The sequence below is a fragment of the Alligator sinensis genome, unplaced genomic scaffold (genome assembly GCF_000455745.1).
Source record: "Alligator sinensis unplaced genomic scaffold, ASM45574v1 scaffold752_1, whole genome shotgun sequence".
Taxonomy (NCBI): domain Eukaryota; kingdom Metazoa; phylum Chordata; order Crocodylia; family Alligatoridae; genus Alligator; species Alligator sinensis.
In genome coordinates, this window is record NW_005842000.1 from 1,882,387 (window position 1) to 1,910,075 (window position 27,689).

Sequence of the window (27,689 nt, forward strand, 5' to 3'; positions counted from 1 at the left end):
GCTCCGGGAAGAAGGGCTTTGCTCACCTCTGGCCAAGACCCTGTAAAGCTTTGCCCCCCATGAAGGGCAGGATTTGTAAGAGCCATCGAGAGGGGTCTGTGCCTGTGGTTGTCCCTCCCTTTCAGGTGGGGACATTTCTGTTCCCCAAGGCACATTAAAAAATAAAAGAGAGTAGCATCTAAAATCTTCCTACACTTTCAAGGCACCAAGCATGGGAAGACAGTGTAGCAGTCATCACACTGTATGTTTAGCTCTGCAGATGTCCTCCATGGTCATTTGTTACAATAGACTGAGAGGGTGAAATCTAGAAAAAGCTTTTCAAGGAAAACCTATCAAGGTGAAGCAATTGCTCACCAGAAGAGTCATTGCAAAGGCTATCGCCTGCAGTCTTTTGCTGCTGCTGTCCATGCAGGTATCCAGGATCCAGTCAGTTTGGGTGATAGAGTCAGAATGGGATGACATGGGTGATTATTAGCTATCATCTTTGCCACATCTTGCAACACACGTTGCATTTATTGTGTTATACATGGCATAATACACCTGAACTAATCCAGCCAGGTCACGGGGACCAGAAAAATAAGGTAGCTACAGTGCTGATCATATGTATGATTGCTATCCCAGCTCCAGAATTGCCTGCACGCTGCTGGAAGTCCTTCGGCACACCCACTATGCATTTCCAATTCCTGCAAATCTGTATACAAGGAGCAAGACGGTCCCATCACTGGTCATTTGCCCACTCTGACTACTACCGCGTAGGCAGTCCCAGCAGTCTGGAGTACAAATCAGGCGCACGCACACACGCGCCTTTTTATTGTGCAGTGAAGCACATGCAAGTCCTGTCCCTTTAGCTGTGATTTGACTAGCAATTTTCACAGGAAGGGAAACCCTGGAATTTAGTTTAACAGTGTAAATACACACTGCACATTGTTGGCACGTCTTTCTTCCCAATGTTTAAAAATATTTGGTTCGGAGTATGGGTTTAGTCTCTGGCAGTCCACCTCCTCTCCTTCTGTGTTATCAGGACTCCTAGTGTATTTGTACATCCTCCCGTTATTGCCTGTTTGTGCTCCAGCCTCAAATCTACACAGCCCTCTGTCCCTGGAGTCTAGGCCTTCGTGTCCTTTCACATTTGACTGCTGTTCTCCACCATTTCTAAAAGCTGCTTTGCTGCACACTTCAGCGTCAGCAGTCTGTACGTGAGAATTCAGGCAGGGGCAAGAATTGTGATTGTATCCCCCGTGCCCCTGTCTTCACACACCATCCCTGGCTCTCTGTTCACAACCGGGACCTATCCAGAATTGCCTGCTGTAAAAGCCCTCTGCAGACACCTTCCGGGGGATCTCACAGACCTTGATTTCTCCCTAGTCTTCTCCTTCCCTCCTCTGTCTAGCCCCTGCCTCCTGTCAGTCATCAGGATGAAAACCTTCCCCTCTGAACCACCTATAACCCAGAAAAATCCTCTACCCGTCTCATCAACTTCGTATCTCAGCTGCATTGAGCATAGCACATGTGCAAAAGAGCAGGGATGGTCCCTCGGGCAGCCCCTAACGACGGTTTTGAGGACGTGCCTTGAAACCGTGAATTAACATCCCATAAGCAAGGAGTCTTTTAGGTGTACAGCGCGGGGCTCTGCGGATTTCTGCAAAGTCATAACGATGAATCTGGGCAATCACAAACGTGCGCATAGCAACGCAGCGTGAAGTCATGAATGTACAATTAGGGTCTCGGTGCAGAATCCAGCAAAAAAGGAAAAGCTTGTCGTTGTAGGAAGATGCTATTTAAACCTAAGCAGAGGAAATGCAGGAAAGGAATGGGATTGATACAATCCACCCCCCTTTTCTCTTAGGAAGTAAAAGGGATTGCAACTTCCTTCTGGTGCAGCCCCGGTTCATTTAAATAAGCAGAACATTGCTGTCATCATCAGCATCATTCACCTTATTCGTGCGGCTAGGAGGCAGCACGGGGAGAGAAGATGATATTTTTTTTTATGTGTGTATTATCATGTCTGGCCATAACATGCCAGAGTGAGCAATGAAGATGGGGAAGAACAACCATTTTGGAAATGCAATGAAATATCCGTCTGGAAAACAGAGACACTGGGCACGTCTACACGAGACACTGAACGCACAGTAGCTTAATAACACTGTGCAATAGCGTGCTGGGCAAAAACCGTGCTAATACCCTACTGCGCAGTAGTATTAAGCTATTGTGCAGTAAGCATCACACAAATACCCTGTGTGCCAAGGCTACTGTGCAGTCGTGTGAATTACTGCACATTTAGTTAGTACGTCATTAGTACTAGTACAAATTAAAGTACTAAATTCAATGTGCACTAACTATCGCACATTAATGACCATGTAGATGCGCCCACTGATAAGCTGATTGCTTCATGAAAAGGAAAATGTTTATAGGCTTCCTGCCTTCTCACCACCAGAAAGTGAGGACATCGTCAGGAAACTTAGAGACAAAATGAATATAAGGGGCACTTTGGGTATTAAAATTTATGAAAGAAGTACCAACTTCACTGAATCTTCAGTGTGCCAATGGACTCAAATCCAATGTAAAGATACAGGAATGGTTCCTGAAATAAATCCAAGAGTGAAAACCTACAGCTGTAGCCATTTTGTGGATGAAAGCTTATTATTTCTATCTACCATGTAATTCAGCCAAAACCACATCCAACTTTCTCCATGAAGCCATTACCTTCTTTTTAAACCACGGCATTTCTCTGTAAAAGATGTTGCATCTTCCAGAAGTGGAGAATTTATTACATGCCACATCCTTAGGCAGCATGTTTCAATTATAGCCACTGTTAAAAAAAAACCCACCTTATTTCTTCTTTTTTTTTATTGCAACTCTATTGCTAGTGAAAGCTGGCTGACAGCCAGCGTCGGGGAGAGAAACACAACTCAAAACAAAGCTGTTATGTGAACAGAAGGGAAAGTTTTCTGCATAAAATTGTACCTTGACCAACAAGGTAGTTGTTTTAGGAATAAGAATTTGAGCTCCAGGTCCATTGCTGCTTTCTATTCAGACAGGCAGGTAGCAGGGGGGATGATTTGTGCTAGCACCGGTAGGGAAAACATTTAGAGCTGTTAATGACAAAATGCCGTACAGGGCAATGCTTTTAGCTTTATAGAAATGCCATGAGATCAGACATCTGGTGCTTAAAGGTATACAAATGATCAAGAAAGTAAAAGCTTCGGTTTTCTTGTGGTTGTCATTTTTTCTCTAAAAAAATAAAAATAAAGAAGAAGAAAAAACAACCATCCTGGCATCCACTTGAGTCAGGAAGAGTATCGATCAGCGTGCAGGCAGCAGTTATTTTTCTTTATTACACGTCTCGCGGAGGGTCCGTCTCTGAAAACATTACCATTCCTTCCTACGGCCCAGGCTGTGACAGCAGGGCAAGGCTTAACACTGTAGCAGCCAAAAAGAATTGGGTTTGACCGCACGTCTGCAGATGGGTTTGTCCTATTTCATCTTCATCATCAGCCTTTGTCTCGACTGACAGAGCAGCAGCTGTGAGCTCTTTCCCCAGACACAAGAAACATCTAGAATGGGCCTAATCATGTACCCGCACCACCGAGGCCTCTCTTATGGCTCCAGCAAGTAATGGATTAGACCCCCTTACTGATCAGCTGCAGGGATAGACAGTTGAACTTGGGGTGCCAGCACAGAGCTCCCTATGTTTTATAATTTTTATGTTACCTGGGTCTAGCTCCCATTGACTTCAATGGGACAGGGCTGATGGCTGTCAACATAGCTGACTGTAGGCATGTCTACACGTGCATTAATGCACTGTAATTAGTCTACTGTGCATTAGCGTCACCTAAAAGGTGTGCACCGGCACTACTGCACAGTAGTGCGAATTATGGTGTATTAAGTTAGTATCTGTTATTACTTAAGTACAGCTGGAACAGGTACTAGCTAAACGCACCATAGTCGGCACTACTGCGCAGTAGCACCGGTGGCCGTCTTTTAAGTGATGTTAATGCACAGTAGGCTAATCCTACTGCGCATTAGCACAGCTTTTGTTGTGACACACTAATGCGCAGTAGAATTTGTCTACTGCACGTCTAGAGTCTCGTGTTGCCGTGCCCTCTGTGCCGCTCCAGCGGTGCCCCGCCAATAATCCTCCCTACTAACGATCAAGTACTGCAATCCATTCACGCAATTAAGCCATTCACCAGCATTGAAAGTGCAGGAGTTTATTTCCCTTTATTAAAGCACAAGTAGCCACCTAGGAACATTGTCATTTACACTGCCATCGCCGGAAGCTCAACCATCTCGTTACAACCATTTCCAAAGATAATTCAAGAGCTTTTGCATTTCAGTCAGCCAACCAGTCATGGCCCTTTCATTCCAGAGGCACCGGATGATAAAGCTTTTATTGTCATTGCTGTCGTCATTGTTGCTCTTCTTACAACAAGTTCCACTGAGCACACACCAGAATATCTAACACGTTCACTGCAAAATGCCACAAATGATCCAAAAGCGGAGTAAACAGACACATATTGAGTAATTCGCTTCTGTAGAATTGCTGCAGCATAGTTTAACAAAAATCATATTATTAAAAAAATACCATTCTTTCTAGTTTGCATCTTTCGAACAATTGAAGAAATCACAGGTCTTTTCTCTTTTTTTTTCTCTCTCTCTTTCTTTTGAAAGGACATAAAATATTGAAAGATCTCGCTAGAAAAGGAACGTGGATGCTCTTTATTCCACCATCGCTTGAGTCTCCCCTCCCACATCAACATTTCAGAAACAGACCCTGCAGCCATGTCAACCCCGTCACTTTTTGGGTGCAAACGTTTAAAAACTGTCAGATGAGGGAACGACATGATGGTATGGAAAACCCAGACTTCTCCTTGAACAAGAGTGGTGTTATGTACAGGTAACCCCCTGCCCAAATATATTTCTAACTTCAAAAGGCACGGTGCAGTTAGCCAGCAGTGCCTGCAAGATAAGGGGTCGTAGGTGTTCCTTCTCTGCATGCTTGGTGTTTTATTCAGGATAATCATTACATGTCCTCATGACCAGTGTGATTGCTTGGTGATTACTCTCCAATGCAAAGTGCTTGCTGTGCCTCCCCCCCACCCCCACCCAGTTCTTTTAAAGAAAATCTTAATTGCAAAAGTTTGCAATGGCAAAAGTTAATTGCAAAAGTTTGCAATGGCAAAAGTTTTGCTTTTGTTAAGGGCAGGATTCCTTCTAGCCCCATTTAGCATAGTTTACAAAGGTCCGGTTTCTACCTGGGGGACCCAGGCATTTCATTTGTGTTTCAAGCCTGACCCTAAGGCGAAAACAAGCAACATGAAAATACAACATTGTGTTGTCCTACAGGGTATATAAAGAACAGTACGGCATTAAAATGTCAGCAGATCAACGCATGGGAAATGCATCGTTTCATAGCACAGAGCACAGGAAATTCACATGAAATCTGTACAAGCCGTGGAGAGAGCAGGAGAGGCTGCTCCTGAGAGTCTGACGTGGGCTCTGCTCCCTGCAGCGCGGGCGGGTAGATCCTTAGCCACCATTGCCAATCTCCTCCCGGACTCTTGTGCTATGCAAAGGAAAGACATTCTAGTTTCACAGGCACCACGGAAAGGTCGGGCTCTTTGCTTTCCTCTCCAATTGACCCAACAGGGCAGACGATTTGGCTCGTGGTTGCAAGCCTGCTGTCAGAAAAATCAATGTGCAACCGGAGAGGTGTCCATTAACCTAGGAACCATCTCCCCCAAGCACTTCAGGTGAAAGAGTCTCTTCCCCTCAGCTTTCTTTCTGTCCCTATGACACAAGAATAGCAGGGTGGCTTGGAGCATTAGATGTCCTGCCATGAAGACAAGTGCTTCTTGAAGGACCTTGCGTAGCATGGCCCTAACCCCAAATGTCTTTCCAGATTAAGATATGCTGGGTTTTTGAGCTTTTTTCCAACTACTCAGTTGGTCTAATAAAATATATCACATCTACTCGAAGAACCTTGCCTGCCAAACTAAGATACCATATTTACTCAAAGACCCTCGTCTTTCCAGATTAAGCCCCGTCATTCATTCCCCTCTCCTCTCACCTCCACTGGGAGAGATCTCTGTTCATTAAGGGGATGCCCTCGTGATGTATCTGTAGCTGTACCTTATAGATGTGCATCTCTGTGTGCCTCTGCATGCATGCACACGCACACGCACACACAACCAGACCTCCTTAAGCTGAAAACATAGGAAAAAACCCAACACCAGCTTGTTCACATGAGTCTTCATTTGTCTTCCCTTCTCCCCCATAAAAGCTGGTGTCGGTCACTTTTTACTATCCCTGCCTTTCCACCTCTGAGGCACATGGTCATTCACTGACATTTATGCTTTTCTTGTTAAGCAGTCTTGATCCAACACTTCCAGCCATGCAGTGGAGCAGCCAGCTCTTCGCTGTCTGCTGGCTGGAGTGTTTGACTGTTTCTTTTTTTTCCTTCACAGTCAATGAATAATTCTGGAAATTATCTTTGTTTTGCATTTTGCTGCTATTCGTTGCTTTGGCTTCAATGAAGTCTGAAATTCAGCGTGCTGCAGTAGGAATAAAATTTGCAGTCTGCAATCCACCTGATTTGACGATCCATCGAATCCACTCAAGCAAAAGTGATTTGCATTCTGTCTGCATCCCCGAGAGCAATGGCAAAATAAGCTCTGGGATTTCAACCCTCTACTTCTTGAATGCTTTACCACCCCTATGCAAAATGCACCACGGTGGCATCCTTTAGGAATCATAGAGTCAAGTGAAAACACAGTCTTTAAATGGAGAGACTGGTTTCGTTAAAAATGCGTCAGAATGACTTCCTTTTCTGTATGCTTTTGCAGTCCTGTATCTTCCTTCCCCCCACTCTGCCTCCTAGGTTTCCAGTCTGCAACTCTGGGTAGGAAAGCCACTGTCAAAGGGCTGTTATCTGAGTTATCTCTGAAGTGGGGGTGGTTGGACTTTTCTGACTGGCAGCCATCATCGGGATTTCCTGGCCTAGTCAGGCCGGATTGTTAGTCCCCTCTGAGTTCTTGCAGGCATAAGCCACGTCCTTGGCAATGCTGCACATCCTGTTGGACATCTGGAGCTCTGTCCTGAAGGCGGTGGGGAAGCAGAACTTCTTGAAGCACTTCTTGAAGTTCTCATCCAAGAAGGCATAGAGAACGGGGTTCAAGCTGCTGTTGGCATATCCCAGGGCTGTGCAGAAGCAGGAGATGGCCAATTCCAGCTCGCTTTCAGCCTTAGCACCCAGGCACTGGACCAGCACAAAGATCTGAATGGGCGTCCAGCAGATAATGAAGACGGCGACCACCACCAGAACCATGCGAGTGATGCGACGCAGGTTGCGATCCTTCTCCTTGGAGCCCGAGAGGACTCGGACGTTCTTCAGGCGCCTGATCATGAGGCTGTAGCAAATGGTTATGATCAACACGGGGATCATGAAGGAGAAGAGAAAGATGCAGACCCCAAAGACTGGATCCCAGTAACCCACAGGGGAAGGGAGCTTGATGAGACAATCGATCTCTGCAACGAATGGAGAGAAGAACAATAAAATAATGTGCATGGGGAATGCACGCATGTGCAACATCTGTCTACGCAGTGATTTGCTTTCTGCCCCTTGCATTGCCCATTTCATGCATGTTTATGAGGGCCTAACAGACGTTAAGGCCCATTGTGCTAAAAGCTGGACAAATCCACTGTACAAGTCAGTCTCTGCCACGAAGCATGTACAAATTGAACAGAGTGTGGGAAAGCTAAAGGCAAAGTGGCGTGCCCAAGGTCACAGCCTGTAATCAGAGTTAGGACAGATTTCTTACGCCCAAACCTGGTGCTCTATCCATTAACCATGTTGTTTTCCCAGGGCAGCTGGATGTGGAGTGAATAAGTGAGTTGCTCAGGACTCAACACTATGCATTCAATCCTTCTCTCCTCCACTGCCCACCTGTGCCACTGACGTTTTCTTTCAGCTGGAAATGCCAATATTCCCAGTGCATAGATGTGAGTGCAGAGAGCTATCTACTAGTAAAGGGATGAAACCAGTTGGGGCTAAAGTTCCCCATGTTATGCTGGACACAAATGCAGAAAGTCAGGTGATCCAGCTGCTGCTATCTGATCCCCCACCAATGCAACAGCCTTAAAGGACTCAAACCGCAACTGCTCCAAGACAACCCACAGCTCCTCTTTGCTCTAGGCATTTTGCCATGAGGTTTGGCATCCCCTGTGGCCACCAGTTAGGACAAACTCTCAGAAATAATTTTAGACATTACATCGCTGGGATGTGCCAGGCTTGCTCCATGGTTAGGTAATAAAATCTGACTCGTGCTTTATGGCACCATGCAGTGCCATCTTTCCCCCATCCTCCTCCTTCCAAAAACTGCAAGGGTAACTGGAGTTATATGTCAAGAATGGTATTAAAAGGTAAAGTTAAAACTATGGAAGTCCAAGATTACTCCATCTCATTTCAAGCTTGGCAAGCAGTCAGGAAAGCGCATTGGTCCCTTGAGGCCTGGAGGCAAGTAGGAAGGATGCACTAACGATAATGCTCTTTTCAGTGCGCTCAACTTTCTTGGAACCAGAAGAGGGGAGAGGTGCATGGAGGTTATGCATCTTTTTGTTCAAATTGCATGTTTAAAAAACACTTTCGCGGTGCCAAGAGGAGGATTAGCCTCTTCAGTTCAGCGTTTGCTTTGAACAGTGTGTAAGTGGGAACGGCTGGGATTTGGATGCAGCGTTGAAAGGCCATCAAGCTGCAAACCTGTAGAGCTGACTAGCAGTGCTGATGGCCCCTGGAGGAGATCCGCATCCAGCCAGCTCTCTTCAACTGGGAAACTGGTGTAAAGCATGAGGAGGTGGTGGTGGGGCAAAGAGAGGGTACTCCCATTGGGAGGCAGGAAGAGACAGAGGTAGACTAAGGAAAGCAGGTAGGAAGGCAGAGATAAAGGCATGACTTTCCCAAACCTGCTTTAAGATAACCCTACTTTGCACTGGTGCAGATTTAGGAGCTGAGTTGTCACTGAGGTGGCAGAGCGAACACTTAATCCTTTCACCAAGAAGAGGAACCTACACACAAGGACCCTTTCGTCCAGAGAGATGTACAGCACATCAGCACAAGCTAGCTGAAATTCAGCTAATCAAATGTGAGAATTGAGACTAAGCTGCATATTGCTGGAGAAGAAGAAAAGATTTTTCTTTCCCCATAGTGCGCAGCAATGCTCGGTGGGTTCGATTGTTTCAGGGGTTTCTTTTCATCCTGTCACTGAAGACTGAGGTATTAGACAGGGGTAGGGAGAAGACAGAAGAGGCTGACAGTGTGTAAGTGTGTATCAGAGAGATATGTTCCCAACTTTCTCCAGTCCACCAGAAGGTAAGTGCCTACTACTACTACTACCAACTATTGGAGTGACTACCAGTACTTTCTCTCCAGAAACAAAATGTTGTACAGTGGGAATGAAAACTGGAGTTCAAAACCTATTTACAAGGCCCTGAGGGAAGGGGATGTTATGATCATGGACTTAACGAGCTACCATGGTTACATCCTAGGGATGCAGTCTACCGTGCAGGATATCACCTGTTCATCCATTTCTACTAACCGCCATCATCATTCTCCGCTGATCCCATCACCATCGCCGGGATGCCAAAGACCGAGGCCAGAGCCCAGATGCAGACATTGACCACTTTGGCCTTGTGAGCCGTGCGGATATCCAGAGCCTTGACAGGGTGGCAGATAGCAATGTACCGGTCCACGCTCATCATGGTCAGGGTGAAGGTGCTGGTGAACATGTTGTAGTAGTCAATGGAGATGGCGATCTTGCAGAGAACATTTCCAAAAGGCCAGAACCCGAGGAACGTGTCCGTCCCTTGGAAAGGCAAGGTCATCAGACACAGGGTGTCTGCCAAGGCGAGGTTGAAGATATAAATGTTGGTAGCTGTCTTCATCTTAGTGAATCTGAAATGAAGGAGAGAGCAATGGGGAAATTTTAACTTGCTTTTCAACTGCACAGCTTATGAGGCGACAAGGATCAGTAACAAGTTCAACTTACTGAGCACCCACTGTGCAGTCCCTTTGCAGGGCTCGACCCCAGCATGGGTGCAGACTCCTACAGAAGATAATGGGTCTGTCCATGTAGACCCAGTCCACAGCTAAAACCTCTTCCCAAATGTGCAGCCCAAATAATCAAGCAGGAGGCATGGGGAGTCTTGGTAAACATTTTTCCCCCTCCAATTAACTTCCTAAAAAAATCACGCAATCAGCATAATGTCCCTTCCTCTTCCCACCTCACCCCACAAAAAGGCCTAATAGCTACTCCCAAGCAAAGAGCAGGCTAACACATGCTCTAATTTTTAAATCCTGTAACAAAGCCAGGTTGGACAAAGCAGACATCATCCCATGTAGTGACCGGGACCCTGGGAGTGGGGGACACTCATGCACGAGATCCTGACCACGTCTGCATACATTGTCCCTCCAAACAGCTGTAGCACAAAATGCAAAGAGCATCAATTGTCAGAAACGAAGAGGTTTTTTTTTTTTTAATTAAAAAAAACCCTCTTTCCACTTTCTGAAACTAAGCTGTTATAAGCAACAGGAGCGAAGAGTCACTCCTCACGGGACGGATCTCGTTTCCATCGAACACAACGCCCACATTCCCATAAACTGCTGCCAAACCAGGTCTCAATCTCTTTCAACCCAGCCATCTCAATGAGGAAAAAAACACCTCCATTTTAAGCTGTTATTTTCAGATCTAGACCATCTCTGTGAGCGCTCATTCAAAGCTGAAATTATAGTGAATCATATCCTCCACTTAAGGGTCTGGAAAAAATATTTAATGGCGGTGCCCTTCTAATAGAGGTGCATTACAATTGTGCTCAATGTATTTGTGAAGTGTTCAAGGGCTGTCTTTAAAGGCAGTAGGTTGTCCGAGCAGATCTTTTGTCCGGATGTAACTGGAGTCATGTAGACTGTTTATTCCCTTAGTGGTTTCAGGTTCATTTCAGGCTTTATTAGGTCTCCAAAGAGCACGCTCAGTGCAAAGCGACAAGGAAGGGTAATAGCACGCAATATTTTTTACTGGCAATACAACAGCCAGGCAGTAAGAGCAGAGCCATGCAAAGCATTTTGTTCTGGCTCTTGAGGTTGGATTTCAGGCTCTGTTCTGGGCTGCCTCCCAGCTGTAAATGGGGACGTGGCCATTTGGGCTGGGGACCCACAGGAGGCTGGATGTGATGGTGGGCACAATGACTCCTTTGTGGGCCACCGGTGACAGAAACAGGTGTGCTTTCTATTTGCCCATCTGTTGAGCCATTAAGCCTGCGTGGACTCAAATGCAGTATAATAAGCTGTAAATGCTCAGCTTGAGGCAAGCTCTGACTGTGAATGTTTTGTTACCAAAAAAAATCTCCTGCACTGTCAGGAGCTGGCTTCATGTTTGCTTCTCCTACTAATCAGCATCTAATCATATTTATGACAAAAGGGGAGTAATTAAGACAGATGACGCTCTAGAATAAACCTCTTTCATCTCTTGCTATTTACATCTTGGGAGAGAGATTGCATTGGGTGGTCATTCATTCTGCATTGGATATTCAAGCCAGCCAACCCATCAGCGCTGGTGGAGAGGGTAGGTTCAATAACATGAAGCCTCGATGAGCCAAAGGTCTCTATGTAAGCCAAATACTTTTGGGTAAGGAAGAGCTTGGCTCTACATTTCCTATTGATCTTGGCCTGGAAGCTGATGGATGCTGATGGTCTTTGTCCACGAAGTTTAATGTCATCCATTATTACACCTTCCAGAATGACTGGACATCTAGTTACCCCGCCAAATGCATCTCTCTAGCTGTCTCGATTTCTCACTAATGGTTTCTACGCAGGATGTTTAAGTTTGAAGTGAACGTTACAAAACAATGAGGAGCCTTGGAGGTCTCTCGCTTCCATTTGCATGAAAAATTCACGCCGTATCATTTTCTGAGGCTAGTGATAAGAGACTTACAAATGTCATGGGATTTCGCCCCAAGCAACGCTACATTTTAAAAAAAAACAACCCTACAACTTATGTTATGTCCTTTCCCGTTATTGTATTTCTGTGTATGATTTAAATGTTTTCAACAGTAAGAAAGGACATAGACAGTAGTATTTTAGGCTGTTCTTTTTTTTTTTCTTTTGGCTGGAAACATTAACTGGAGAAGGCTGAGGGATTTGCAGTGTAATAGCAGCCTTAAAAACACCATGTTCTCGGCAAGCTCAGCTCTTGCCCCAGTCCCTTAGCGGTTCATTTACTAGGAAACTTGTGCAAGCATCTAAATTGCTGAAATGGCTCAGGAACATGGCAGAAAGATTACTCTTTTTTTTTTTTTTAAAGATTACACATGTGAGTTGTGATTAGATAAATAACTGAAGCTTTTTAAAGGCTGGAGCATTTTCCTGTAATCTCTAGGAACCACTTCATCTTCATGGAGGTAAATGTGCTTTAAAGGAGTCTCATGTGACAGAAAAAGCAAGCAAGCAAGCCTGGTGTTAACGTTAAGACTCTGACTGAAATTTCAGATAGCTGGGGAGTTTGCTGTGAGTAAGTGCCGCAGGGGGCCTGCCTGCCAGCGCTTACCCAGATCTCACACGCAGAATGGTTTGAGCTTGCAGATATGGAGTTGTCTCATGGGGGTACTTCCCTTCCCATGGTCCCAAGGTACCTTCCTCCCAATGCTTCTTGTGCTTTGGGTACAATTATGCCACATAATGGACAGTGGGTAGCCCAAGGCCAACATGAATGGCTGCCAATGCTCTTACCCCCTTTGCCAAGAAGATCAATCCACAAATCTGAGTTTCTGAATCTCAAAACTAGGAACGACCAAATAGAGTGAAAGAGCTTTGCGCATACACTCATCCCCTGTAAAACTCAATAAATACCAAGAGATAAGAGCAAGCCTGAAGATGTATCCGAAAACATGGGCCTGGCAGTCTCCCATGGTGCTACCAATTTTCCAGCCATATGTATCAACTCAGCAAACTTGTCCAAGCCAACGTTAAATTGCATTATTGTCAGTCAAGAAGGGTCAGATTCCATCTTTGGACAAACGACTTAGTAAGGCTAAGCCAGGATTTTATCACATATCACTTAATTATAATGCTGCTCAGAGCGTTAGCAGATAAGCTGATCTGCCAGGCATCATGCAGTTTACAAGTCAGCAGCTTGGCCATTAGCTTGCAAAAAAAAATGGCCCAGTAAAGCTCATTGTCATTTCTAGCTGCATTTCATTAGCTTCTTGGTAAATGCAAGGCACATCCTAATTATTTATTATGAAGTCAGGATAGCACTTTCCCCCCTCTGTCTGCTTGGACTTGGATTCAGCTGCACACTCACAGAAGCTTCAGGGATGCTCTGAAAGCATGGAGCAAACACGAACTGCGGGTAACGAGGTTACCCTGTTGCCCATCCTCTATTCTGGACACGGGAAGTCCCATCCACTGTGATGGATAACATCTGTGAGAAACCCAGCATATGTGGGGCAAGTCCCAAAGCAAACCAGAATCTTGCCCATGCCTTCAGTGAGCCGTTGATCAGACCATAGATCAGTCAACATGAAGCGTTTAATTATTAGAACAGATGTGGCAAAACTCAGACTCTGAGTAGGATTGATGTGCACAAAGTGTTGAAGACAAAGCATTTGAGCTTTCCCAGTTCCCTTTCTAATTTCAAGTTGTTTGGTCATCTTTGAGTTTATTTAGCTAGCTTAATTCGACCCTGCTTCCTGGTGAAATTATTATAGCAATGGCAGAACATACGGCAGATCTTCCCCCCAAAAGCTCTACTAACATCTTTGCAACAAGCCACTGGTATTCCAGCCCTGGGGTGAATTTGCGCTTTAGCTGGCAACTGATGCTGGAGCCGATCTTACCCAGCTGCATTTGTTCTCTATTCTAATCTGAATATGCTTTCAAACCATATCAGAGGGAAAACCATGGGGCATGAACTTAGGGAGCTCATATTAAACAGATTCTAGCTCTCCTCCCAGGAGAATTTGCTGCTACACGCTCATGCATCGACCTGTCGGAGGGCTCTATCTACCCCATATTTTTCTCCATGGCTCCTTGTCTACAGGAACACAGCAAACCTCCAGGTCTATGTGACTGCACCCTGTTAAGCGATGTGGCTATGTAACATTGGTTTCAGCAATACACAGTCAACCAAGGATTGAACACTCCAGAAAACCAAGTCTGTTTTTCATTTGATAGGGCCCTCAGGTGAGTCAACATACAGAGAGCAGCATATCTAGCGAGTGCTTGAGAGCGGTATTTATGTGGCTGTATTCCTCCAGCAGAAATGTAATCGACTGCTGAAAAAAAAATCTTTGGCTTTAAAAAAAGCGAGCAGCTATTGGCTTGATGTTTGACCCTGGCTGTCAAGGGGATTTTCTCGTTGACGGAAGCAGGGGGGCATGCTGGGTATGTCTGAGCCCCTTCCAGCCTCAAAAACAGAAAATCAAGCATGTCAGTAGATTCTTAGAAATCTTGGTCAGAGACGTTTGTGTCATTCACAGCGGCTGGGAAATGATACCAAGGTTTGGGGGTGGTTTCACCCGTCACCAACAAAACACAAAATGTCCAGCCCGTTTAGGAGACTGGGAAGCCCTGTGCAAACGGCCTCGTGTTTGGTTTCAATGAACATCTACGTAAAGAATCATTTCAAAATGTCACCTAATCTGGAGATAATGGGTGTGTATACACATACTAAGGAGACTTAAAATAAGGCGACTTAACTAAGTCGACTTAAATTAAGCCACATCGGAGTATACAACACATATAGCTCCTTGACATGATGGCAGCCATCTTGTGAGCTAGGTCAACTGAACTAGTGCGACTCAAGATGATACACCTCGGAGGTGTATTATCTTGTGCCACATTTAAGTCAACTCTGCTCCACGTATAGGTGTACGCTCTGACAGTTATATCCACTTTAAAAAGTTAAGCTGGCTTAACAGTCAGAAAATTAGTACATGTGTGCGCACCCAGCTATATCACTGGATAGATCCATGAATATAGTTTAAGGTGGTACCAATTTTGAAGCTAATGCAAATCACTTAGGTAGAATAAATGGATAGAAAGATTTCTCCAGCAGATCACTGAATTAAAGTAAGCCTCGATGAAAACAACAAAAAAGCACCGGTATCACTGGTATCACCACCTTTGTGCCCCCAGATTATATTCCTCTCGCCCATGTCTGTAACTTTTGTATGCGTCTCCAGAGCCAAAGGCCAAGTTGTTCTAATCCAGGGCTTCAGTTCAGGCTCATTTTACATGAAAGATTGTTGAGCATCCATCAAACCTTGGGTGCTAAAACCCAGAGCACCAGATGGCCTTTTGGAAACAAACTTCCAGAAAATGATGTGGCAAGCAGATGTTCAGACTAAGCTGCACCTTCGCATTTAAGAATCACAGGGCTCTATAGCAGGGGGAATATTTTAATTTAAAAAAGAAAATCACCTAAAACAGATTCATTGGACGTAACAAAGGATGTTGCAGAGTGTTAGCATTCTCCTGTGGGATTTAGCCATGATTTTAATGATTCCCAGGCTTCTCCATAGATCACAGACACCATTTCAATGGACACCCTACAGCGGTTCCCAAACTCTGACAGATTGCACACCACCAGTTTAAAATGATACAACCTTAAATACCACCAGCAATTTTTTTTCAGCTCAACCTTAAGTACCGCCAGCAAATATTTGTCATATAAAGTAATTATAATGAATCTGCTAATGTGTACCACTGACAGGTTGTCTGTGTACCACTGGTGGTACCCATACCCCAAATTGGGAACTGCTGCCCTATAACATGAATTCTACCCATTCCTCCTGTTTGCAAAAAGGCCCCTGGGTCGTCCATCCATTGCCTGGTGTAGGGACTGAAAAGAGCCTCCACTAGATGCCTTGCATGGAAAGGCAATGAGTCATTAGCGCTTCCCAAGGGGAACGCTCTGGGCATCCTCAAGAGCAGCGAAGTTGTCATGTTTGTGACAGAATTATTATCAGCCAAAGGATGCAAGAGGTGACAATCTTGCCGAGATAAGCCATGAATCATATTTTCTACAGAGTGTGTAGCTGAGGCAAATAGGTCAGATAGTGTAAGCTTCCACCCCCATGGCTGACCTACTTCATAAATGTCATAATATGTAGGAATGTGGCTCACATCCTTCATGGACACACAAAGTAAAATGTTCATCATTGAGAAACAGGGCAAGAAGTTACTATTTTTCTGAACGAGATGAGCACAGAGCAACACGGTACCTGATTAGCTAGGTCAAGGTCAAAAGTCCACCCAAGCCAAGGTTGATTCTCAAGTTAAAGTGGTTAAGGAAGGCCATTTTATGGATGAAAATGGGGGGGAAAAACCCAACCTTACCCTCCTGGCACAACAGCAAGATAGGTTTAACCATTATGCCACCACTGTTAACTAAAGCTAATCAAAAATCCAGTAGAGATGGTGGCGTTTCCCCATGGATGGGGCAGTGAACAAGGCCTCTAAAGCCCAGCCCAGAGCACTGGGGCTTGTGTGAGGAAGGCCAACCCTTCAGTTCTACTCTACATCCCACTTTCCAGCTTGCCAAAATAATTCCTTCTGGACCGGTGGTGTCCTTTGCTCCTCTGAGGAAGTTAATCATGACAGAGCAGAAGAACCAAGCCAGCAGTCAGTCCCATGAGTACTACCCTCTTTCTTTGCGTGAGAGCAGATCCAATCTAGGACCACATTTTCTCCCAATGATGCTCTGCCCATGTCTCAATAGTCCTCCCCAAGTCCTATTGGTGAAGCTAGGCCTATAGAGGCCGATTCAAGATGCATTCACAGCCCCCCTCCCTCCAGCTGGCTGTTAGGGTCCTTGAAATGAAATGGGATTCAAGGTAGTGATGCTCCATCTCTCAGAAGTAGGCTGGGAAAGTGAAGTGGTTTTGAAGGAAGAGGGTTGCTTTAGCTGTGCTTTTACATGGGGAATGGACAGCAGAATGAATTAATTCTCTGCAGTCAAGTCTCTCGTGCTCTGCTTCTCGAGAGTCTCTAACTAAACAGCCATTACCCCAACCTAGCAGCGTCCCCAAACACTTCCAGAATATTCAGTGCAAACAAAATCAATTAATCGGTTCTCTGTGGATTATCTTTTTCCAGGAACTGAGAGCAGCATATTTCATAAATTAATCCCAACGAAGGCAGAAATTAATTCAAAGGTTTAAGAGGAAGCTCCCGCCCCCATCCACTACTATGAGAGCATTCCCTATGCAAACAAGCATATGCACACAGCTGGGATGTGAGCAGTTTGCTGGAGCTGCTCTTTTGCATGAGTTTGGAAAGGGAATGTGCTGAAGAAACCAGCATATCCATGGGGCCTGATGTTGCCGGTTCTGCTGTGCAACTCTGAGCCCATCACCTTCTCCTCTTTGGCTCCATCTTTTAAATGGGAGCAATAACTTGGAGTGGGGGGAGGAGGCAAACTCTGCTTGGCTGCAAATTCTGAAGCTATTTTTGGTGGGTGGTTTCCAAATCCCCGTTCAGGGTGCTGCATCTTCAGGCCACTGAATCTCCACACAAGGCCAAGCTGAAGTCGACCTAGTTGATCCAACCTTAAGGGCTTCCCTTGTACAAGGAGAGCTGATGGGGTGAGCAACCACTGCAGCTGTCACACTACCCCCTCCAGGCTATCGGCATGGGTGGCGTGGATTTGGACATCCCCAGCTGTTGGAGTTGGAGCCTACCCTTGACTCATCAGCTGCAATGTGATGCATGGAGGGATCATAGCACTGGAACAGGTTATCCAGCAAGGTTAAGGAAGGTTTTTTAAGAGAAAGCCTTATCTGGAATGAGAGAGTTGGGGCTGGTCCTGCTTGGAGCAGGGGGTTGGACTAGATGTGACTCCTGAGGTCCTTTTCCACCCTCATGTTATACGATTGTACAGTCAGCTCTGCCCTCAGTGTCCCTGGTCTCCGGAGAGCAAGCGCAGCTCCAACCCACAGGTCTCCCAGTCTCTTACGAACCATGATGGATGGCCACCAGCCTTTGAACCATGCATACTTGTCCGACCTGGTCTGTGCCAACATACCGCACCCCGTGCATATCAGATATCACTTATGTTTTCCAACCCGCAGTCTCGCCACTGGAACAAAGGGAAGAGCCACACGAAGCAGGGGACAGTCCCTCTGCTTCAAGCACAAGAAGGCTCTCAGATGATTCAGTGAGGAGGGTGGCAGGGGAGCTTGGGTGGAGGAGACACCCAGGAGCTGGCACTCAGCTTGCTAACCTCCTCCTTTCTTTTAGCAAGGGGATTCAGTTCCTAATGAGAGAGAAACCCGTGCTCTGGACAAGCCTCCTGGACTCCTTGGACAGTGCCTCTCTTCCCAGCTCTGTCTCCATTCATCACTCACCCTGCTGGATGCTCTCCCCTCCCCTTTAGTTTCCCACTGGGGGAAAAAAAAAGACCCAACTTCCATTCGTGTTCTTCCCCCTTTTTCAATCTAAGAGGTAAAAATGCAAGTCCTTTAACACACAACTCTGCTCTCTTCCAACCAGCAAACCCCAAACAAGGTTAGGCTGGAGCACCGCGCTAGAAATAGGAGCCTGGGGTCATGAGAAGATGGAGCTGTCTTCTCCAGCATGCCATGCTTCCCACATAAGGGAGGACTCTCGTTCCTCCTGAGCCCTGATGGCATGTTGTGACACTTCCCTTTCGAGGGTGGATCGTCACATCCCCAAAATGACCAAATGAAGGGCTTGTTGGGGGAGCCGTAGATTTGTAAAGCTGCCAAGTGCCCGGCAGTGGCTGGGCCTGATGTGAAATAGGGGCTTCTGAACAGACTATTTGCTGACACGACACACCCAGCCTGCATACCAATGCCTGGGCTGGGAGGGAACAGATCAAAACCTCTAACCCTGGAGAGTCATTAGTGTTACGGTCACATGTCCTGTTGGCCCTGGATCCTGAGTCTCTTGATTAGGCTGTTCCCAATTCCACCTAACTGAGATGCAGACAGAGCTGCTCATCTGTGCATAGGCTGTTTAGATTACTTCCCACTAGACCTCCAGCTGCAATGCCGAGCTCTCTCCCTCTGTCCCTTCCTCAAGGGTCTGTAATAGCCGCGTACTCCAGAATGAATGATATGGGAAACACGGATGAAAAGAGGATCAGTGATCTATACCACTCTCAATGCTGTGCTGGGAGATCCCGCATGGTTTCACTGCAGTCCATGCTTCAACAGGGGTTCTGGTCTATGGGGTTTTAGACCCCATCACATGGCATGTACCTGACCCATGGTATTCGCTTCCCTGGCTTCTACTGCATGACGAGCCTTTCCCCGGGTTTCCATCCACTTTAAGGCCATCTGGGCAATTCAGAAGCAGCACTTTCTGGAAGGACGGGCCCCATGCAAGCCAACTCGCCATTTGGGGCAACTCAGAAATCATCTCAGGAGGGCTATTGAGTCAGCAAGCAACTCTCTTCCTGCCAAAAGGCAACAGGACAAAATAGGCTATAGCAAAGGAAGGGTGCCCTCATCCCAAATGGATGTCTCTGGGGGACAGAGCTGTGATACTTTGGTAGACTAGTGCCAAGGGAGATACCATTGCTGTTCTTTGTGCCAGGCCAGTTCTGTGCAGTCAGACTTGCTCGTGTGACCAGCTCTTATACATGACCCAGGACAGAAACCCACAGCTGTGAATGCACAGGTCTCTGCCACTTGATACAGAGGCTGCATGCTATTGCTTAGTACCAGTTGTGGACTTTTATCCTCCCTTTGGACCAGCCATGTATAGCCATGTGCACCTGAAAGCAGTTAGTTGCGAGCATACATATTACACCCCGGATCATGGAGAAAAGCAAGTCCTCCTGTCCGCTGCACTGCCATAAGAGAACCCTTTCGTGACCCTGTGTTTCGTTATCAGCTGCATGTTCATCCCACTGCTCTCATTAGGATGTAATAGCCTTTGATTAATCAGCACAATGCCAGACACTCAATATTCATTTACTTGCTCTCTGACCTGCCCCAGCTATGCCATGCAATGAGAAAAAAGGGAAGCAAAGGACATGGAGATAGCACGGCAGGGCCTGAGGTCTTGCAGGCCTCATTCCTGCCCACCAGGCTTTCCTGATGTTAAACTCATCTCTAATGTGTACAAACTTAATGAGCCACCATCATTAATGAGCCTAATAGTTAGTCTGATCATTTAATATTATCATAGAAAATGAGGGTGGGAAGGGAGCTCAGGAGGTCACATCTAGTCCAACCCCCTGCTCCAAGCAGGACCAGCCCCAACTACATCATCCCAGCCAAGGTTTTGTCTAGCCAGGTCTTAAACACCTCCAAGGATGGAGATCCCACCACCTCTCTGGGTAGCTGTTCCAGTGCTTTACTACCCACCTCGTGAGAAAGTTTTTCCCAATATCCAACCTCAACTTCCCTTGCTGCAACTTGAGCCCATTGCTCCTTGTCCTGTCATCTGCCCCCACTGAGACCAGTCCAGCTCCATCCTCTTTGCAACCCCCTCTTCAAGGAGTTTTCATCATTAACTTCATTTTCTGGGTCTTGCCATTGCCAGCCTGTCTCATCCTCTGTTCCAAAATAGGCTTAGCAAAGAAAAAATGGAGCAGCTGCAGCCCTAAAAATGGGCTCCTGGTTAAGACACTTCAGAAATAAGTTCAATCCCCATGTGTGACACGAGGCTTTGCACATGAATTTGGCCGGTTCACCTCAGACACGTCTGCACCGTGCTAGGGAGCAACTGAAAGGAGTGGGGTAGCTAGTACTGCAGCCTCCCATAAGGCTGTAGACATGGAGAAGACCTTAGTGACTGGCAGTTTTCTCCAGTTTGAAAGAGAAATAAAACTGCATCGTTTGCACTGAGAATACCCGCCCCAGGGGGTAGCACAGAGCAGCTAGCATAATGGAAACCCACCCCCTGGCTTCCTGCTGCTGACTTCTCCATGCGTGCAAGTCCTTGTCTCAGTTCCCCACCCCCAAATAGCAACCGTGCTTCCTTTTCAGACATTTTCAATGGTCGAGTTATTGCAAGGGCAGGGATTATGGCCGACGGGATGGAAACGGGGCTCTGAGATGGGGATGGAGCCTCTCTGAGAATACAAGGTGACGTGCAGGAGGGTGAAGTGGGAAGACGCGATCTGAGCACGGCACCCAGCTCCAGTGTTTAAAGGTCTGGGGGCATCCGAAGAGGTAGATAGGAGCCGGTTCCTCGCTGGGTCGTCACATCTGTAGATACCTCTCCACATCTGATCCTGCGGCAACGCTGATAAATATGAAAGGCCAGGAAGATGATGTCAGGGACTTCAACCCACTGTCTTTTCTCAGAAACCAAAAATGCTTGAAAATGAATATCAGAAAGAAGAAGCGGGATCCCTCGAAGGAGATCATCAATCTTGGCTGCATGCACGGTACAAATGAATGCGGATAGAAAACAGCAGGAGCAAAAAGTTATAGGTAAATCCTGGCCAAAGCCCCATCTGTGCCTGAGAATATGGATGGGGATCACAAGAAAGCAGCCAAGAGGAGTTGGATGTGGCTTCTGAATCTCTTTGCTTTGGCGGCATCTCTGGGAATACACATTTACACATTTGTTTCTGTTTTTCCTTCCTTTGAAACAAAACACGTTGAACCAGATGGACGAATTCAGGCTCCCACAGGAGGGGACGAGTTTTACGTGCCATCTTTGCCTTTCTTCCCCAACTCTCTACCTCACCTGCTGTTCAACAGCCTGCCGCAAATTCATCAACCACGGAAGAGGAAATACATGCGTAAGCAAGACGCACATAGCAGGAGAAGGGAGAGGGAGCAGTAATTATCTCAAATGGTAAGAAGCTCAAACAATAGGCCATCAATGTGAAGCAGCAGATGAGGCAAACTTGAACAATAGCTCTTTGCTGTCAAGGAAATAATGCTCCTGAAGAGAGCCCTTTTCAGCCTCAGCCAATTAGGGGCTGTGCAGCAGAAACAGCCAGTTTAATTGTCCCAGGATTACTGCGCCAATGCATTAATCACCTTGAACGCAGAGTCCCGCCAAGTACCAGGGAGATGCGGGATAGGGTTATGCAATGGGTGGGGAAACCCAGAAGCAGCTCCGAAATTCCCCGTAGTTCCAGCTAATGGTTGAAACAGAAAGGGTTTTAGACTTACCCCTCGGTATTTCAAGTGACAGAGGTGTATGAAACCAAATATTAAAAGCATCTTCTCTCAAGAGAGGCAGGCAAAGGACAGCGCCTCCCCGACACCTCGGCTTTGCTGAAGGAGCGCTCGCATCAGTGTCCCTACAATTCACCGTGGACTAAAACATGGGCAAGGATCCTGTCTGGTTACCTTAGGACAAGGAGCAACGGGCTCAAGTTGCAACGAGGGAGGCTGAGGTTGGATATTAGGAAAAACTTTCTCACGAGGAGGGTAGGCTCCCCAGAGAGGTGGTGGAGCCTCCCTCCTTGGAGGCTTTGAGGACCCACTGAGACAAATATTTGGCTGGGATGATGTACCTGGGGCTGGTCCTGCTTGGAGCAGGGGTTGGACCAGATGTGACCTCCTGAGGTCCCTTCCAGCCCTCATTTTCTATGATTCGATGTTGCAATGGATCCAGATGCTTGCAAGTATTATAATACAATCTCCATCTGGCCTTGAGGTGAGCATTGATATCAAACCCCTTGGCTTTGCAAAGAAGTAAAAAAATGCATCCAAAGACTGTGTCGTAGCTGACTGCCTTTTCCTTTTTCCCCATTCTGCTCTCCGTCTATGGAAAGAATATGCACGATCCTGCGAAGCTTGTCAAGAGCTGAATCTTGGGTTTACTAACAAGCCCCTGAATCTGAACCCATAAAAGACAAGGGTTAAGACATGAAGCTAATGAGCACAGACATCCCATTCTGTCTCGAGGTGAACAACCTTCCCTGTGTCAGTGCCGCGATTAGCTGGCTCAGTCAATGATCCAGCACAAAACCTCTGCCTGACAAACCTGCTAAATCAGGGGCTTCCTTCCTTTTGCTACCAGCTAATTTGCCATCACAACTCTTTTCAGATCCAGGTAAAATGGCTGTGGTCAAGAATTTGGAAACGCTGGGTCAAAATCATCCTCCGCGTCAACTTGAGTGAAGTTAAACCAAGGGTGAAATTGGGTCTCTGTGTCTGATCTGCTGAATGTGGGAAGAGATGTAATGCAAAAAGTTCCTCCTGAATAAACCCACCTGCTAATAAGCTTCTCGAAGAACCAGAGAGATGTAAGACTAAGAAACTGGAACAAACTCCTGGACAGACACAATAGATGCAGTTTCATTTACTTGCTGGACTTCTGTTCTTTCCCTGGCTATTATCTAGTAATACTAGTTTAAAACTAGAAGCCTGAACTACCAGCAGATATTGGATGAGGAGGAGAAAGGAAGACGGAAACCATTAGCACTGCTAATGGTTTCCCCAACACAACTATTCAACACATACTATTTAAAAACAGAGCGTGATCGTTTTTAACCAGGTTGCATCTCTCTGGGAGCAGAGGTGGAAGCAAGGTTCAAACAAAAAAAAAGGAAGCTGTTGCTTAAAAAAAACCCACAGCAGCAAACCTCCCAAAAAGTAAGAGACGTGCAGGTCTGGAAATGTTTCAAGTTCAACCCTCCCTCTCTCAGACTGCATAAAACCACACTGAGGAAAATGCTAGACTGAACCAAGCATTTCCACACTGGCAGAGAGCTAGCCCCGGTGCTATATGACATCTTATTCATTTCTATCTTCTCCGATTCCTTGTTATGATTCACAGCCAAGATATTATAAAATAGATGCATTGCATATGGGTACATTGTGTTCCATGTCCCCAGAGCAAAAGGGTGGATCTAAAAGCAAGGTCTGTGCCACTCTGTGTAGCGTGTTTGTTTGCAAGCATTGCTAAAAGTAAGGGTTGATGCACAAAGCCAATATTAGTCTCTATAAATGTTTGGTATTTTAATTATATATGGGAGAGACCTTGAGATGCTGTCTCTTGAAAGAACCAGCATTAAGGAGTTTAAGATGTTCTTCACCGCTGCAGCAGAGTGCTTTTTGGTTTAGCACAGGGGAAAGAGAGACATGATTCCAGGAGCATAGATGTCATAATTTGCCAGTCACCAAACTGATTTATTCTGTGCAGCTTTCTATCTGCTTAGGGGTAGGAATGAGACTGTAGGAAAGGAGTCGATTTTGAGGGTCTCCCTGGGGAGGCAGGGCTTCACTGAGGCAGCCGGGTGTTGCATGTGACACCCTTCTTTCTACTCTTTACTGCTGATTCACGGTGCTGAGTCATTATACCGACCTAGGATACCTGCGAGGTTGAAGTGTCTCAAGCAGGAGAGGAAACTGGGAGCTGCAATACAAGAAGTCCTGCAGGGCAGCTGTAAGAAGTACCAAGTTTAATGAGAAATCTTAGGCAGAGGCTTATTTTGCATTCATCCCTGTTAGCTGAGTCACTAATGAAGCCAGTCCTCAGGGAGGAGTCAAGTACAGAGGATATGCAGCATGGATATATACCTCTTGCCAGAGAAGGGTAGCAAAGGTGCTTACTTAAAGACACACACAACTTCTCCGAACAGCAATTGTGGGTGACCTGCCAGGCCCAGACTTGTGCCAATACTTCCATGCTACCTAGGGCACTAGATTAAGGGGACCTAGTCTGCAGCTGCCCTACCTAGTGTTATGGGAAGTGAAGTGGAGATTGCAAAGGTAGCTCTGAGTCAAAATACCCTGGATGTATTTTGGGGAGTGGTTGCTTGGTCGGTGATTTTTGTTGGGCCCCAGTGGTCAAGTGATTGGTCCACCTGAACCATTTCGATATCTCTGCATCACAGCAGGGGCTGTCCTATCAGTGCTACTGGGGACAGATGGATAAAAGCTCATTCCTGATGGCTCTCATCACCCTCCACTGTCATTTCACTCCAGCCGGCATATAGTTGAGGTTCCCTGCTACAGCACTGGGCAGGCAGGGATCAGGACTAGCAAAGACCCACCCCCCCCTGCTTTTCTGCCTAACTGATAGGAAGCAGAAAGTCTGGTTTTCTCCATTGGCATTAAGCATGAACTGCCCTAAAGGTAGGCAGAGAGAATCCAGTTAATTTGACAGTGACCAGTCAAGGAGCAACAAACGGCTGACTTCCAGATGCTCTGTTGTTAGTCGAAAGCACAGCCTTGTATTAAATTACTGTACCTGGTAGCATAGCATGAAATTCTTTGCAGCCCAAGCTGAGATTTCTAGAGGCCGTTCCCCTTCCAACATGACCAAGTTGCACCATGCAGATTTTGTGTGGGACCCTCCCGGGGTCCCCAGGCACCGAACCCAATGTCCCAACCCCACGGGGCTGCAGCTTGGACCTTCTGTGGCTGCTCGGAGGTGGAAATCCTGCCTGCAGCCCCTCTGCGTGCATCCCCTACGCACCCCCCCTGAGCCAGGCTTTGCAAAGCTTGACTGCGCGGTATGCAGGTGCTTCACAGAGGACCACATGAGGCTCCCCATTTTGAAAACATGGCCCTTAATGAACGCCGCCGGGTCGCATTTCTCTTTATGAGATGCCTCTTCCAAATGCTTCCCCCCATCCCATTTCCGTCAGCCCACGCGTGTGCCAGTGCACTCCCCTCAGCTGCTCACAGGGTTCAATTTGTGGATGGATGTGATGCTTCACTGGTAGATGGGTCGTGCCATGAAGGCCCTGGGGGAGACAGCCAAGGGACCAGGGGGCACAGGAGGCTCAGGGGATGTGCCCCTTTTCCACATTGGGGCAGCACGATGGACCTGGGTAGATGGGGAAGAAGTGAAATGCCATAGCTTCCTCCCTCCCACCACCCACAGCAATGGCTTAGCCTCTGGCACAGGATGGAGGAAGCAAGGGGCTTGGAGACGGATGGATCCTGGGGCATGTATAAGCAATGCAGGGTTGGGAGATCAGCCAGCCTGGTCTTCTCTGCTGCTTACCAGCAGCTAAGCAAGTGGTACTAAATAATAATGCCAATGATGGCATGAAAGGAATCAGGAAAGCAAGGGTTATCTGAACACCAAAACCTTTGCAAGGGGCCATGTAAATGGACAACTGCTGCCGTATGGTCCTAGATGGGTACCCCTCTACTACAGGGTCCGGGCATAAGTTCCCCTGTAGCAACACCACTGAGGCTGCCACATAAGAGCCCCTAAACTTTGCCCTTTCCTCAAAGACCTAATGACTGAGCTTTTTAGTGGCATTTGCTGCCAGGGGCTGTGTCCCTGAAGCCAGTGGGGTCTCTCACAGGAATAAGCCTTGCTTCAAATGAATGCAAGATGCAGCGAGTGGTTTGCAAGGAGGGGAAAAATAATACGACTTTTTACAAATAAATCATGTTCTCCCTAGATTTATTTCTGCCCGTGCCAGGGCAGGCTGTGAGCCATGCACTCCCCTGAGTGAGCAGTTCTGCACGTGAGTTATTGCCCTCCTACATGTAAGCGGGGGGGAGGTCAAAAGCTAAATCTGAAAACAAGCAGTCCAAATAGACGCGTCGTTTCTGCCGACAGCAGGTTTTTGCTGCGGATGCTGCAAACTTTTAAAGGAAAGATTTGCTCCGGATTCATGGAGAAAAATAACAGAAAGCAAAAAATAAAGGTGTGTTTTCCTAGACACCCATCCAAACCACTGCTGCAAACGCTGGGACCTGGACCACAGCAGGGGTGACATCTGCTCGTTGCTCCACCCTGCTACAAAAAAGCCCTTGTGCTATAGCAAAATACCACCAGAGCCAGACACTCAACTGCAGCTAGCACGGTCGCCTTCCTCTCTGCAATGCTGGGTGATATTTTATTCACCTGGCATTTAATAGAGTGACTAGCTATGCTGGGATTGATACCCAGCAGAGAGCTACCCTGCCTGTCATTTCCCTTCCACGTGGGCCAAACCAAAGGGGATGCCTTTGAGTCCCGGTGCAAACGCTGAAGCCGTGCAGCGTATGGACACAGCGAAGGGGACAATCTCCTAGTGACAGCAGTCCTGAGAGCGTGTCTATGCTCTAAGCCAAGGGCCTTCATAGCCGGCTACCTAACCATCCCCAGATCTTAGCTCTTGCTGCTGACACATCCAGTTCAGCACCTTCCCAGCTGCAGTGAGTTTATTCTACCGATGCATTTTCTTTTACCATTCTGGTCCAGGCTCTGGGTTAATTCTGTTTCCTTTAGGAGGCACCAGAGGGCTGCTGAATAGTGGACACAAGCCTTCACCATCTCTGGGAAGGGGCTGGGGGGGGGACACCCTCTTTCCCCAAAGTCCCAAGCCTATAAAACTTGGAAGGGAGCAACAATCCCAAGCAGTATCTGCACCACCCAGGGCTCTGACTTGCTCCCATCAGCCGTGCAAGGACCCCTGGGCCCCTCCTTCCCCAGGGGGAACAGCAGCTCCTGGGGGAGGACGCTTGGTTAGATGTTAGCATCGCCTACCTGACAATCACATACATGACCGAACAGTTGCCCACCAGCCCCACTATGCACACGATGGAGTAGACGACCACAATGGTGATCTTCATGCCCAGGGGCAGAAAGCTGTCCCCTGTGCCGTTGTTAAACCAGTAGCTGGGGGGGAAGCTCAGGTTCAGCATGGAGGATTCGTTCAGCAGCTTCCGCAAGTCGGGGTCTTCGAAAAGGTGAGCGGGGAAGAGCGGGGGGGGGGGGGGGGGACTGGCACTGGCATGCCCCTCTC

The 27,689-nt window shown here is 46.9% G+C and overlaps 1 protein-coding gene across 1 annotated transcript; it reads right to left on the reverse strand.

The window, feature by feature from the left end:
- Nucleotides 1–6,798: 6,798 nt before the first annotated feature.
- OPRL1 (opioid related nociceptin receptor 1) lies at nt 6,799–27,615 on the reverse strand. Its single transcript, XM_025201732.1, has 3 exons — nt 27,446–27,615; nt 9,594–9,949; nt 6,799–7,527 (listed from the first exon to the last, which is right to left on the reverse strand). The coding sequence occupies exons 1-3, from the start codon at nt 27,586–27,588 to the stop codon at nt 7,004–7,006; spliced, it is 1,023 nt and encodes a 340-aa protein (XP_025057517.1). The 5' UTR covers nt 27,589–27,615; the 3' UTR covers nt 6,799–7,003.
- Nucleotides 27,616–27,689: the final 74 nt, after the last annotated feature.